General features: G+C 38.8%; 1 protein-coding gene across 2 annotated transcripts in view; it reads right to left on the bottom strand.

Moving 5' to 3' along the window:
- LOC306871423 (sarcoplasmic/endoplasmic reticulum calcium ATPase 1-like) overlaps nt 1-16,310 on the bottom strand; it is a 57,481-nt gene that overhangs the window by 22,031 nt on the left and 19,140 nt on the right. For both annotated transcript variants that reach the window (XM_079419337.1, XM_079419336.1), the window contains exons 4-8: nt 12,901-13,005; nt 11,866-12,004; nt 6,447-6,527; nt 6,272-6,357; nt 5,068-5,532 (exon numbers count right to left, since the gene is read on the bottom strand). In XM_079419337.1, coding sequence (XP_079275463.1) covers nt 5,068-5,532; nt 6,272-6,357; nt 6,447-6,527; nt 11,866-12,004; nt 12,901-13,005 — 876 coding nt within the window. The remainder of the gene's footprint in view (nt 1-5,067; nt 5,533-6,271; nt 6,358-6,446; nt 6,528-11,865; nt 12,005-12,900; nt 13,006-16,310) is intronic.

Genomic DNA, 16,310 nt, shown 5'->3' with positions numbered 1-16,310 from the left:
CTGCTTTAAATGAACATGTGCAGCACCACACAGGAATACAAAAAAAAATAAAAAATTATGATTTGATATGACTTCAATATTGTAATAATGATTTTCCAATTGAAATCATAAAGGTCACAAAACTAGAAGTGGGAGATGCAAGGAGCCTGATAAATGAATAAAAAGGGAGGGAGAGGTACAGACGATGGAAAATAAAACAAAGAATTCATTCTCCAAACCTTTCCTGCTCTCTACTTTTGAAATAGCACAGGCATTAAATGAGTAATGACAAAAAGCTATGTATATAAGGCCTGAGTTCTGACTATAAATGGCCTGAATTGAGAACCAGGTCTTGTGATAATGTAAATGGTTGAGGGGTTTAGTGCTGTCAAACGATTAATCGTGATCCAAAATAAATTGCATCCAAAATAAAATGTTTAAGATGTTTTTGTTCACATAATATATGTGTGTGTACTGTGTATATTTATTGTGTGTATATATATATATAAATAAATACATACAACACATGCATGTAGGTCCAATATATTTAAGAAAAATGTGTTATGTTTATATATTAAATATATTTATATATCATTTAAATTATTAGAAATATATACTGTATGTGTGCTTTTATATATATACATAATAAATATGCACAGTACACAAACATGTATTATATGAACAAAAACTTTTATTTTGGATGCGATTAATTGTGATTATTCATTTGATAGCACTAGAGGGGTTTGACAGAAAGCCTATGGTCTTGATGAATCCACATCTGCAGCTGTAGAAGAATTTAACGTAAAAGATGTTGCAATCACGTCCTGCCGACTTGTCTGTACAAGTTAAAGATTTTCCATTGCGTACAAACACAAACATACACCTGGAGTGTTTCAGAGTGACTTCCACATGGAGGACTTCAACACGTCCTGACTCTCAGAAAGCAACAACATAAAAGACCACAACACTGCGTTACTCTTCAAGGATACCTATGAAAGAATCTACAGTGGGTACGGAAAGTATTCAGACTCCCTTAAATTTTTCACTCTTTGTTATATTGCAGCCATTTGCTAAAATCATTTAAGTAAATTTTTTTCCTCATTAATGTACACACAGCACCCCATATTGACAGAAAAACACAGAATTGTTGACATTTTTGCAGATTTATTAAAAAAGAAAAACTGAAATATCACATGGTCCTAAGTATGCAGACCCTTTGCTGTGACACTCATATATTTAACTGAGGTGCTGTCCATTTCTTCTGATCATCCTTGAGATGGTTCTACACCTTCATTTGAGTCCAGCTGTGTTTGATTATACTGACTGGACTTGATTAGGAAAGCCACAAACCTGTCTATATAAGACCTTACAGCTCACAGTGCATGTCAGAGCAAATGAGAATCATGAGGCCAAAGGAACTGCCTGAAGAGCTCAGAGACAGAATTGTGGCAAGGCACAGATCTGGCCAAGGTTACAAAAAAAAATTCTGCTGCACTTAAGGTTCCTAAGAGCACAGTGGCCTCCATAATCCTTAAATGGATGACGTTTGGGATGACCAGAACCCTTCTTAGAGCTGGCCGTCCAGCCAAACTGAGCTATCGGGGGAGAAGAGCCTTGGTGAGAGAGGTAAAGAAGAACCCAAAGATCACTGTGGCTGAGCTCCAGAGATGCAGTCAGGAGATGGGAGAAAGTTGTAGAAAGTCAACCATCACTGCAGCCCTCCACCAGTTGGGGCTTTATGGCAGAGTGGCCCGACGGAAGCCTCTCCTCAGTGCAAGACACATGAAAGCCCACATGGAGTTTGCTAAAAAACACCTGAAGATTCTGTGGTTTGATGAGACCAAGATAGGACTTTTTGGCCTTAATTCTAAGCGGTATGTGTGGAGAAAACCAGGCACCGCTCATCACCTGTCCAATACAGTCCCAACAGTGAAGCATGGTGGTGGCAGCATCATGCTGTGGGGGTGTTTTTCAGCTGCAGGGACAGGACGACTGGTTGCAATCGAGGGAAAGATGAATGCGGCCAAGTACAGGGATATCCTGGACGAAAACCTTCTCCAGAGTGCTCAGGACCTCAGACTGGGCCGAAGGTTTACCTTCCAACAAGACAATGACCCTAAGCACACAGCTAAAATAACGAAGGAGTGGCTTCACAACAACTCCGTGACCGTTCTTGAATGGCCCAGCCAGAGCCCTGACTTAAACCCAATGGAGCATCTCTGGAGAGACCTAAAAATGGCTGTCCACCAACGTTTACCATCCAACCTGACAGAACTGGAAAGGATGTGCAAGGAGGAATGGCAGAGGATCCCCAAATCCAGGTGTGAAAAACTTGTTGCATCTTTCCCAAAAAGACTCTTGGCTGTATTAGATCATAAGGGTGCTTCTACTAAATACTGAGCAAAGGGTCTGAATACTTAGGACCATGTGATATTTCAGTTTTTCTTTTTTAATAAATCTGCAAAAATGTCAACAATTCTGTGTTTTTCTGTCAATATGGGGTGCTGTGTGTACATTGAGGAAAAAAAATGAACTTAAATGATTTTAGCAAATGGCTGCAATATAACAAAGAGTGAAACATTTAAGGAGGTCTGAATACTTTCCGTACCCACTGTATGCCCATCACCTCAATGCTGACTAATGCTTGTAGCACGTTCAAACGCTCCTGCTTTAGAATAGTAGCATCTAGGCCAGAGTGATGGCACTGAAATGATGACGCAACCGCTTAAAACATAAAAGATCAAGTAATTAAACTACATGGTGGTTCTTGGCTGTGCTGTGAGTCAAGTTACTCTGTTTCACACACCTATCTGAATACAGGTGGTACAGTCATGCCAATAATTAAAAAAAAACATGAGCACTTAATTTTCTCTCTTTAGTGAACATGAAGATATGACAGTGGGAAAAATGAAAGAAACGAATTCTATAGGAAACAAGATAAACCAGTTCAGTGGCAGTTCAAAACGGATTAAGAAGCTTCAAGGTGAAGCGTGCACTTTCCGCACCATTAGTGGCACCAAATACAACTGCAAAAATAACTACTGTTTTCACACCAGTTTCCCAAACACTCTGCCTGGCTGCCATTGGACAAACATGTAGTAAAAATTAAAAAATTTATTCACCTGTTATTTTTTTGTTCATGCTGTTATTTTAAACTTTTTTTTTTAATCTGTTCAACAAAGAATTCTGAAAAAAACAAACAAGAAACGTTTCTTGAGCACCAAATCAGTATATTAGAAAGGATCATGTGACAATGAAAACTGGCTTAATGGATTTTTCAGCTTTACAAAGTTTTTAAAAATGTATATACATTTTATAGTTTAAAATACATTTTTTAATATATCTACAAAAAAGAAAACAGAAAACTGTTATTTTAAATTGTAATATTTTACAATATGACTGCATTATCAAATAAATGCAGCCTTGGTGAGCATACGAGATTTCAAAAATATTAAAAAAAATCTTAGACCCCAAACTTCTGAATGGTAGTCTATCTCTGCACTATTAAATAATCAAGATTACATTTACAACTATTGTGATTAAAAAAAAATAATTTAAAGTGTCAATTACATGCATTCCATGTAGCTCCAATGGCGCCAAAAAAACACCTCAAAAAGCAGCTGTATATCCAAAGTGAATTTGTAATTTGAAGTGTGTCTGTAACCTGGAATTATTTTTGAATTCACTAAGACTAAACAGTGTGAACAACACACAATACACAACTGAAAGCAGAGTGATGTTACAAAACTAAAACACCCTCATTATAATGAATAAGCTTATCTATGGCACTTGCACTTTAGATGACACACAGTGTAAATGCACACACATTTTTTTTCTGACATTTTGACATGTTGAATAATATATTATGCACATGAAACTAGTAGTTTGTATGCATTTCTATAAACATTATAATAAATGAGCATTTAAACGGTTTTACTTTAGTGCTCTGCTGAGGACCGTTGTGAAGCTGGCTATTCAGAAGACAGTTTAGTTTCTGTTTTCATGTACTGATGTAAAATAAAACAAAGACAGCATGAAGCAAAAATTTTGATAGTCTCTTCCTCCCTATTGTGACATATTCACGTAAAACTTCTCAAATGAGAAAAAAGTAAAGTTGGATTGCACTTGATTTTGTCCATGGGGAATTGATTGAGTAATTCTCATTTGCTAATTGCTGCGATTACATGTGAGTGAATGGTTGCTAAAGGGGCTGGATTAATGCCCATCCCTCATACTGGTACACACATCACACAACCATCAGAAAAGAGATGTTGTTTTTAAGTAAAGATTACAAGGGCACATGTATAAAAAAAAAAAAATAGACTGGACAAGAACCTATTAAACACGACATGTCTCTAAGCACTTACAAAGTGCAGCTGAGTCTTTGAACTGGCTCTGGACTGCTACTCAGCATCCGACCAAGTCTAGTACTTCCAAGTCTCTCGCTCACCTCACGTGTTGTGCCTCATATGTTTCTGTGGTCTTCCATATGGCAGCCAGAGAAAGCTGCTGCTGTTGCATCACTCAGCTCTGTATGAGAGGCCCTGGCACAGCATCAAAGACCCACTCTGATGGTAAACACCACTGTAGTATCCAGGCCTGTGAAACCACCTGCCAGTGCACCAGAAACCACAGTAACAGGGTACACACACACAGGCCTGGAATCAGTGGGAAAGAATTCCGAGACGTTGTCTAAATGGAATTCATATGATGCTCTCTGGCCTCATGGGTCCCCCCCCCCAAAAAAGGCGTATTCCTCAGGGGAATCTATCTTGAGTTTGAAAATAAAATGCTATTTTTAGGCAACCTCCATTGCCTTCATGACAGTTTGAAAATGGTTCTGGCTAGTATTATAGTGCATAATAAATCAGCTCTTGTGAATGTATGAAAAAAGAGGTTCAAATCTGTAGTTTCAGTTCTATATAAAAAGAAAAAAGCTCACACAGGACCATATGTCAGCAGACAACAGAATGAAAAACGAAACGGTCATCTACCCAGACATAAAATCAAGATCTGCCCGCTGACATCAATTCTGATGCTGAATGAGACACCAACTGTGCATCTGGCTTGAACAGCCACATCACTCACCCTGCAGACAGACATCTGGTTGGTTGTCAGGGTCCCCGTCTTGTCTGAGCAGATAACGGAGGTGCATCCCAGAGTCTCCACTGAGGGCAGAGAACGGACAATGGCATTTTTCTTGGCCATGCGACGGGTGCCCAGTGCCAGACAGGTGGTGATGACAGCTGGAAGACCCTCCGGGATGGCTGCCACTGCCAAGGCCACGGCTATTTTGAAATAGTAGATGGCACCTCGGATCCACGAGCCACCGTGGACCGGGTCGGCGAAATGGCCGATGTTAATGACCCAGACGGCGATGCAGATGAGGGAGATGACCTTTGAGAGCTGCTGACCAAACTCATCCAGCTTCTGTTGCAGCGGGGTCTTCTCCTGTTCGGTTGATGCCATCTGGTTGCGGATCTTGCCGATTTCGGTGGAAACACCGGTGGAGATAACGATACCGATAGCCCGACCCGCAGCAATGTTTGTGCCCTTTTGGAAAACATGAGAACATGCATATATAAGCACATATACAAATGGAACAAAGCCACCAAAAGACCTTTAAAATCTAAATGTACACATTTGCAGACTTGGAAACAACAGCAGCAGCATCAGAAGTTCCTCAATCCCATATAATTTTATAAAACGTAGCTTGGAAAAATCATTGACTTGTGTGGAGTTGGCTATAATGTCAATAGGGATATTTTTCCCTAATGGGAAACTACATTTTTCATAACCACGATGTGTTGGAAAATGCATAAAGCTGGACTATTAAAAGCACATAGGCCATATACAGGTTTATTTTAAACGACTAAAGAAAACAGGCAGACTGCATTAACTTTGACGTTATACTATCACTCACTATGCCAATAACGTCAACTGGGGTGTTCCCTATCCCCAGATGATGTTAACGCAACCTAAGTGGATTGAGAGCAGACAAATGCATGCCTACTTATAGCATCTGAATGACTGCAAACGAATGCATACAGGAAGAGCATGTTTAGACTGAACAGAATACTTAAGTCTTATTATACCCTACAGTATAATGACATTCTGCAAACTAGTGAGACAAAGAAAAAAGCTAGAAAAAAAAATCATAAAGACACAAAGAATAATTACGTAATGCATAACAAGACTAAAAATGCTGAGGTAGGTAATTCTTATATGCAAATATATGGCTTATATGCACGAGACAAAGTTCTCCTCTCAAAACAGGAAGTGAAATGCTTACAGAAAACAGCATGTTCTTTTTGTCTTGATTGACAGCTCTTGGATCTGGCACAGGATCAGTGTGTTTGATAATAGACACAGACTCGCCTAAAGAACACATTGGTAGTTTTAAATCAAGCCATACTTAGAACTGAGCAGTGAAATGCTAAACTGTTCATCTCAGACATCCACAATACCTGTGAGAATGGACTGGTCCACTCTCAGGGTGGTGGATTTGATTGAAGTGATCCTGATATCTGCTGGCACCTTGTCTCCAACTAGAAAACAAAATGTGTTAAGAGTTACTTCATCAAAAAACAGTCAAAGACACTCCTACATTACTGATGAATGTGAGACAAGTTGAAAACGGTGTGTAGGACATATGCCTGAAGGGTCAAAACTGCAAATCATAAACATGAAATAAGACAGGCCACTGCACAGCCATCATTTAAGGCTGTTCTTGACCTCTTGTGTTCCAGGTAAACACTTAATTATAACAGATCGAAGCTGAGCTACTAGGACACAAAGCCTGAAGCAAAGCAAAAAAGCAACTGAAACGGGAAAAAAAAAAAAAGTGAAAGAGCAAGAGAGACACCACCTCGAAGACTAACTGCAGACACACTGGAACACCGCTCGATAGCCAGTTGATGAGAGTACACGGAATGATCAATATTCGGTTCATGCACTGTTTACAAGAAAAAAAAGTTTCTAATACAAAAGAACAGAAAAAAACAAGGTGGGAAAGGCCCAGCCAGTTAGACGAGACAGAATCAGTCAATATGTGTCATTTTCAACTGGGTTTTGTGAGCTCTTGCAGCCATTTATGGTTTGAGCAATAGACATTGTGTAGTGGCTTGACTTTATGAAACTTTGCTTCTTCCTACCCGATTCATCAAAACCAAGCTTCATATACAGTCATCACACAAGCTGCAGGGATCTGCTTGTGCACTCACATCTCAAACAAAGGATGATACAGCAAATCACAAATCGAGCATATTGAAAATGAGGAAAATAAAAAAATGAGCCTCTTTTTTTCTGAAAACTGCAATTAAACAAAAGCCTTGACAATTTGTTGTGAGCTATGACATGGCATATACACAACAACAACTGCATGAAATCTGAACACAAATTTAAACAGAAAGCTCGAGAGATTTCCTCTGAACTCATGCCATCTTTCAACATATACCAAAACTCTACTTTGGATTCTTCAGAAAACATTCTAATACACTGATTTGGTGCTCAAAAAACCTTTCTTATTATAATCAATGTTGAAAACAGTTGCTCTGCTTAATACTTTTCTGTAAACTGATCATTTTTTTTCAGGATTCTTTGACAGATTGAAACAGCTGAAACTATATTTACACAGACAAACACACGTCTACGTATGCATATAGACAGACAGACAGACAGATAGATATTTTCTATCAATAATCTTGCAGTGGGTGTCAGTGAGCTTGCAAATTCTCATTCCCATGTCATATAGCTCCTGGACTGGGACAAAGAGGCTGCGGGGGCACTTAAAGGACATTTTACAGCATTAAGAGGCCCTTAGTGTCGTAATTATACTCCATTTAAACCCTTAGGCTGAGCTGGAGGTGCCTGGGGGCAGCAAGGCATGCAAGAGAGTAGCCACACTTCCCATTAGTCTCTTACACACTGTTAGGCAGATAGTGGATGAGCGGTCCAGACAGTCTAGAAAGAATCATGCTTAAGTGAAACTCTGAAGAAGGTTGAATGTCAGCTTTTTCACAGGACAAAATAAAAAAAAGTTATCGTCAGTCTGTGTTTTTGTTGTTTTGCTGCACAATAAATAATTTGTTAGTCATAGTCACATGATGTTGCATAATACTATCATGTACAGTAAAACATTCTCTCATCTCATCTTTCTTTTTCCATTCTTTCTGCTCCAACCCTCTGGACATGATTTCTCTCTCAGCCGTGCGGTCTCTCTTCCTCCCACATCGCAGGAATGGCTCACATCAGCCTTGGGGGTCTCTGGTGAGGGAGACAACACCCCCATCAGGGGCTGCTCTGCGTGGGAGTTGGGATAGAGAGGGCAGGAGCCCGTTTATGCTCCCAGAACGACGGACCTTTCTCTTCTCTTTCTTGGATTTTATCGCTCCCTCTCCCCCCTCAGCGGTGTCTCCCACTCGGTCACACTGCGAATGGGTACTGAACCCATCTAAATGCTAATGCAAACTGCTTTTCGCCATACCAAGCCAGAACAATGCAAAGTGAGCTAAATATACACAGACATTATGACAGTAGATGGCAAGCATCTGATAGCAGGAAACAGGCCTCCATGGACATCGGGCATAAACTTGATTAGAACGGGTGACGCATGCTTACTTGTAAATGTGGAACGGTGTAATAACAGAGGCTGGCGAGTTCAAGATGTTTGCAAATACTGATCAAAATGGTCTCAAACAGCCTGTGGGGATGACTAAAAGATGATGGGACTGAAGTTAATTTATTTTAAAAACACAGTCGATGCTTCACTATTACTCATCCCAAAGAGCGTAAAAAAACAACTAAAGTCTTTCCAAATCCGAAGGCTTTCTGTAAACCCTTCTGGTTCTTTGGATATTCTAATGGAGTGAGAATGTTATTTTTGAGCCTCTGCAACAGTCGAGGGAAAGTTCCACTTCGGACACTGTGATTATCACAAACATAATGTTGGCTGAACGCTGACACAATGCTGGGCTGACTGGAAATTGAAAAGTGTAAATAATCTATAAATATCCATAGTACTCATGCATGCAAAAAAAATGGCTGAACACTGTTTTCCGACCTCCAATTCTGTTGGTTGTCCAAGCCAAAATTTCCAATGGAATTACCACTCACGAATGGTGGGTACAGGAAAGACTCTGCAGCGAGGAGAGGGGAATGAGTGTTGTGAGTTATATTTTTGGTTGCCATTTGTTTTGATTTTTTTTTTCTGTAGTAACCAATTTATAGTTCTCACAAGTGCCTTTTTCCGATGTGCAATTTTCATTCAACCTCCAAAGAAAGTGAAAGGCTTTTAAGGTTGGGGTTGTGTGTTTGCTTACACTTGTTTGATAGAGCTTAGCAACAAGATTATGTCATCGGCATAGTCAGTTTAGACAGAAATTGAGAAATATTTCAGCAGATGCAGCTGACAACACCTCCGTCCTGCCAGTGCTTCCCGCTTACCAAAAAGGACTTATTAAATACGTATATATATAACCAATGAACTCAGCACAAGCAGCTCAGCATGTGTGTGAATGTGTCTACACCTCGTTAGTGGATTCTCGTGGCTATAAACCAGCGGACGGATCTTAAACCTAAGTGGCATCTTGCTTTCCCCCACTACCAATGATAACAAAATACAGAAGATACATAGAGTGCCAGCCATTTCCACTCTCGCAGACCTCTGGGGTGGAAACACCTCTCCTCTTCTCCCCCCGGACTAATTCACCTTGTCTAGTTTTTGTTCAGCTTGTAGGCTGGGAAGTGCTCAAGGCCTCAGGAAGAGGAAAATGCCAAAAATCTCACGCACAATCCAAAAATATCTGTCAAACTGGCTATGGTGTTTAACTACACAGTAACAAAAATCAAAAGAGTTGGTTCAAAATGCTCTAGGATCAGGGTTTGTCAACATTTTTGATGCCATGATTCCTAGATATAATGAACTCTTTTGCAAAGGACCGCCTTTCTAAAACACAAGGCAGTTATATATATATATATATATATATATATATATTTATTTATGTTTAAATATACATTTACTGTGAAAATTAAATTTTGGTAAAATGTGGTAAATATTTAATTTTTATTAATTTGGCATTAATCGGCATTTACTCAATTTTCCTTGTGTAAATCCAAAGAAAGGGCTATCAACATAATTCCTATTTATAATAATAAAAAGCTGTGAAGCTATGAAAAGCTGATTTCCTTTTGTGGCACAAACATTGTGCACAAACCACGATGCACAAGTTTTGTTGGTTGCATTCTTTTTTTAATTTTATTGCATTTTGCTTGTTACCTCCCCCAGTTACATCTCACTCGTCCAGAATCCCATTCAACATAGCTGTATATTAACATTGCTGTGCATGACTTCAAATATGGACCGATTAGGTGCAATTTCATCACGCTGTGGCTAAATTTTTGCTTTCAGGAAGGACAGAAACTTGATGCTGGAAACATCTGGACTGACAGTGATGTCTGGTAGTTACTTTACATGTCTGTCAGTTTGACCTTGACATGGGAGTTACTCTGGGGCCAGTTACCATGGTGACATAGCACGTGTGTACGTGCGTGGAGAGGAGAATCTGGCCGCTTGAATTTGGGCTTGTCTCCCATCCACATCTCTTTAATCCCGCCTGTCTCTCTTTCTCTCTGCATCTTGCTGCATTTATCGCTCCCTCCTGCTCATCTGTCTTTCACGCTCTCGCGCTCTCACACCGTTCTCTCTTCTCCACCTCTCTCACATTTTGTATCTCTCCGTACACACGTTCCCTCTCACTCCCCCCGCACCAGTCTCATCTTTCACTCCCATTCACAGCGATGTGGCCGCATCCATGTTTCTGAATGAATGCGGATGCTCTTGAACATGAAACAGGAAATCTTGCAGTGTAACACAGGAATTATTAGTATGACCTTTCTTTTGTTTTTACTGTAATAGTGAAAAGCAGATCCTTGCTGTCATCTCCTTTCCCCTCATCTCTTCTACTCCACACTTGGCTGACGCTGACTGGAGATCATTAGCAAGCAGGGGTTTAAAGAAGCAAACAATGATTACTTTGAAGCTGAGACTAGCTTTATATGTGTGCATGTGATGCACAGATTCGGTCAAGCCATAACAGAAAGACAACAGGTTTATTTTTATCTAAGTGTCTACATATACATTGGCAAGATCCCTAACAGAGAGTGGGCACATTTGTATGTGTGAAGGAGGCATTGGCAAACCTGTAGTCACATGAAGGTAGAGAACGGTGGGACTGACAGTGTGGAAAAATGCTACGTGTTTCAAAAAGAGGTAAGAGAGAAAGAGTACTATAGTCACTTTCAGCTTTGTACAATGAACAGAATACGCACACACACAATGATTTTTCCTGCATGTCTCTGCTTGGCACCATCATACTCACAGGAAAGCCACTTACGTAAGACAGTCTGGGATATTCCTGCTCTGCTTTCAAGTTTTTGGCAAGGAGCCCACACATACACACAGAGAGAGAAACCCTGAAGGGCTCCCGTTCAGGGCACAGTTGCGGTGAAATGCACACAAACACACACTCTGGGCAGCCACACATAGGCCAATGGGAAGACAGCCTGTGTTTGTGTGTTTTGGGTACAGCGAGAGGTGGTGATGACTGGAAGGAAGAAAAAAACAAAAACGGGCAACGTCCACTGCGTATTATGTCAGACCACATGAGTAAATGTTCAGCAGAAACCTCCAAATGTCCACAGGACTCTGGAGCTGGAGGCTGTGGAGTATCCTTATTGTTCCACAATCAAAATCTCTCTGCAGATTTGAGTACCTCTCTTTACTCAAGGAAAGAGACTGAGAGTAGATGAGGTTTTATCAAATGGACAGAGAGAGTAGGAAAAATTATGAGAGGGAACAGGAAAGAGTAGAAACAGGTCCAAGCTTACCAGAAACCTCCACAATATCTCCAGGCACAATGTCTCGAGCTTTGATCCTCTGGACGGCAGTGCGGTTCATGCGGTAGACTTTGCCCATCTCTGGCTCGTATTCCTTCAGAGCCTCGATGGCATTCTCTGCATTTCGCTCCTGAGACCATACAAAACCACACAAAGGGATCAGCAAGGATACACATGCATTGCATCGGTAACAACCCCATATTTCATTTTGTTTCATTTATGCCATTGGCCTGATTAGGCTAAACAACAGTAGCCTACTCCTACAGGTTTCAAAATAAATAAATTACATACATTTGTACATCTGAATGTTCTGATAAAAGCTTTAAAATAATAGATAGTAATAACAAATAATTTATCATATTAAAATGAATATTAGAATATAAAAAATATTGATTTTAAAATACAATATAATTAATTATATTAAAATTAATATTATAAATCAAATATTTTTTTTAAAGTACTGGCCAATGGCCATCATATCGGTTATCATACACAGAATTATCAGACAAAAGTTTGACAGATGCATCATTAATATCAATAGTTCTAATAGGGTGTAACAGGCATAGCACATTTGTGAACATACACAACGTTTCCTCTTTAATCAATCTCCCAGAATTCAGAAATGTGATTTCTAAATTCAAATAGAAGTCAAATATAACATGATGAGGATTATAGGATTAATAGGATTACAATAATTAGGTAAATCTCTTAGCACTGCCACTGTCAACGCTGTCCACTGCTGTGTCCAGATATTGTGTTATAAATGTAAATTACATGCAACATCCTTATATACGCACTAATAAACAAATAATACACTTGATAATATACAACTGATAATCACTTGTCATGTTTAGGAAAAGAAGACTGTTGTAGTGATAATAGTAGCAGTAGTAGTAGTAGTAAAGTATCTAATGCTGAACAGTAGGACATCAAGCAGACTCGCTCTTCTTCATCGAGAACATAGATTTGATCATTAGTTGAAATTATTTGTGGTCCTTCAGTTTCTCAGCCCACAAACCCACCCACCTGCCAGACTCCAATGACTGCGTTGGCCACCAGAATGAGCAGGATGACAATAGGCTCCACGAAGGCTGTGGTCGACTCCTCCCCCTCCTCAAACAGTGCCAACACCTAATGAACAAACACAACATAAATTACTCCTACCTCACATTCAAAGCTCAATTCTATTAACGTTACTGAAGTGAGAATTCAAGTACTCATAAATACTCTTAAAAAATAAATAAAATGATAGATACGCTATATTTATACACAGTTCATCATTCTGTCCACTTACATAAGTTTGGAAAGGAAATTAATTAATAAATTAATTTGAACTTTTATTTAGGAAGGACACATTGCATTGATCAAAAGTGTCAGTAAAGACATTTATAAATGTTTCAAATGATTCCTATTTCCGAATACTGGAGTTATGAATTCTGAAAATGTAGTTTTCAGGGAATAAATTACATTTCAAAATATATTCAAATAGAAAACAGTTATTTTAAATTGTAATATTTCACAACATTATTGCTTTTACTGCACTTTTTCTGATCAAACAAATGCAGCCTTGGAGAGTGGACTTCTTTCTTAAACATAAAAAAAGAAATAGAAAGCATAAAAAGCAAAGTATTAAAACTAATAAACAACTGAAAAATTCCTTTCTGTTGAACCCCAAGGACCCGACAGTACCACTGTTAAATAAATAGCACAATAAACATCAGGCTCTGACTGTTATGAAACGAGATACTGGATCATTCCACACCCATTACAAATATTCCAGTGAAATCATGCCATCAGGTACATGCCCCTGGCAAATACTGTATGTGGGAGTTCGGGGTGGGAGGAATTTTCAGAAAAACCCAAGTTACCTTATAAGCTAAAAAGCAGTTCATGCAATATGCATGATAAGGTAAATGGCCTTGAAGTTCATTACTTTCTGACAGTGTTTATCTGTTCGAAACTCCCGAAATGTATGGAGTGAGTTCACCTAAAGATTTGCTCAATGGCACCAGAAGCCAACAATTTCTTTAAAAGAATAGTTTGAAGCAGCTACAAAAATGATATTGACTTTTTTGATGCTTTAAAGGGTTAGTTCAACCCAAAATGAAAATTCTGTCATTAATTACTCACCATCATGTCATTCCAAACCCATAAGGCCTCCGTTCATCTTCAGAACACAAATTAAGATATTTTTGATGAATAGACAGAAACGCAAATATGTTCCCAGACCCAGAAACGTAGTGTGCTTTCTCCTGAAAGTAAACAACTGATTACGTTGATTACGTTCAAGAGAAAGCGCGCATGTGTCGTGGTACTCTCCAAAATGGCGGAAGATCTAGGGGAGAAGAATTGTTGAATAAAGTGTTATTTTTGTTTTCTTCACACGCAAAAAGTATTCTCGTAGCTTCGCAAAATTGAAGTTGAGCCACTGATGTCGCATGGACTGTTTTACCAATGTTCTTACCTTTCTAGGTCTGGGAACATATCATTTGCGTTGCTGTCTATGCAGGGTCAGAGAGCTCTCAGATTTCACCAAAAATATCTTAATTTGTGTTGCGAAGATGAATGGAGGGCTTACGGGAACGACATGAGGGTGAGTAATTAATGACAGAATTTTCATTTTAGGGTGAACTAACCCGTTAAAATTCAAAAATGAAGGGGAGGAAAAATGAAGAGAGCAATGACAAAAAAAAAAAAAAAAAAAGCTATGGGAGGGGCTAATTTGTATGGCCATTAATGCACTAATAATTTTAGGCACTTCATGTACTTCATGCACTTTTTGTTGATGTACCTGGTGTCTTCCACAGACCTCTTTCATATTATGCATTCATTTACATTTTACATTTACATTTATTCATTTAGCTGACGCTTTTATCCAAAGCGACTTACAATTGCTATATATGTCAGAGGTCGCACGCCTCTGGAGCAACTAACTCTTGCTCAGGGACAGTGGATTCGAACCCGGGTCTCTCACACCAAAGGCATGTGTCTTATCCACTGCACCATCACCACCCCATTCATACAGCGCTTTCTCTCCTTCCACCTAATTCTAAGTAACTTAGATACAGATCAGTCATAGAGCAGTCTGGCTTTAACCTTTCATTACAGACTGATGGGTCCCAAGCAGAGGCTTCTTTAAGTCACTGAGTAACCATGAAATAAGATGGGCAGGCGAATGCAAAGACCAAAAATAGTCAAGGAGACAGAATGAGAAAGTGATGAAGAGCAAAAAGGAGTTCATAAAACAAAATGGGTGGAAAGATGACAATTACTGAAATATTGAGGAAAGCCACACAGATGAGTGGCTTAGAGTTTAGATCAGAGTGCTCAGCTAAATCCTGTCAAGCCATGGCTCTGGGCGACTTGTCTGACTGAGGTCTATTCACTCATAAATATCAGTAGACTGTAGATCCTCTCTGCATTCCCTCGAGTTTTTATACTTCAAACAGAAGACAAATGGACTGACTAGATCGGTTCCGCTTACAAACAATAGCAAACAAACCGCTATTAGTTTGAACATTTTTCAAAGACTTCAAAGCGTCTTCTTTTGTGTTCCACAGAGGTAGGGCTGAACGATATGGCCAAAATTTATATCACGATATATTTATTAATTTCGGTCGATACGATATAATTCCGATATTGATATGAACTCTATTTTAAAAAAGCCTCATAAAAACCGCCAAGAATGGCCGCAACAGATGTCTGTGCCTACAAACTTATGAAAAATAAGTGTGCCAAGTCTACAAAACCACCTCCTATAAAACTATATATTTTATAAAAAAAACTAACAAAAAAAACACACAAATAAATAATGTTCACCTTTTATTTGTATTTAGCCTTCATACAAACAAGAAATGTGAAATCACTGTCAAATAAACATCTCAGACTCACCTTATTAATATTAATATCTTTAACTTCAAACTATAGGCTAACATACATTTCCGGTCAAAAGTTTTTGAACAGTATTATTTTTAATGTTTTTTAAAGAATTCTCTTCTGCTCACCAAGCCTGCATTTATTTGATCCAAAATGCAGCAAAAACAGTAACATTTTGAAATATTTTTGCTATTTAAAATAACTGTTTTCTATTTTAAAATATTTTAAAATATAATTTATTCCTGTGATTTCAAAGCTGAATTTTTAGCATCATTACTCCAGTCACATGAGAAATCATTAAAACCTTACTGTTCAAAATCTTTTTAATGGTAGTGTAGGCTGATTGTTCTTATAGATTGAAACAAATGAACTTCAGCCAGGATAAAGAGCATGAATAGTGCTCTGCGTTGCTGCAGAAAACAAAAAAGAATTGAGCAACAACAAAAGCATGTTGCTTGAGTCGAGCTTATTCTTGAAAATGCAATCTGATTCCCTGCCAGCAGGAGGCTGTGAGAGCGGTAGAACACTCTCGTTTACTCACGTAACCTGGGTTCCCCAAA

Source organism: Barbus barbus (assembly GCF_936440315.1).
Source record: "Barbus barbus genome assembly, chromosome: 6".
NCBI lineage: Eukaryota > Metazoa > Chordata > Actinopteri > Cypriniformes > Cyprinidae > Barbus > Barbus barbus.
Note: the sequence above shows the minus strand (reverse complement) of the source record. Positions and strands in the feature narration are given on the sequence as shown.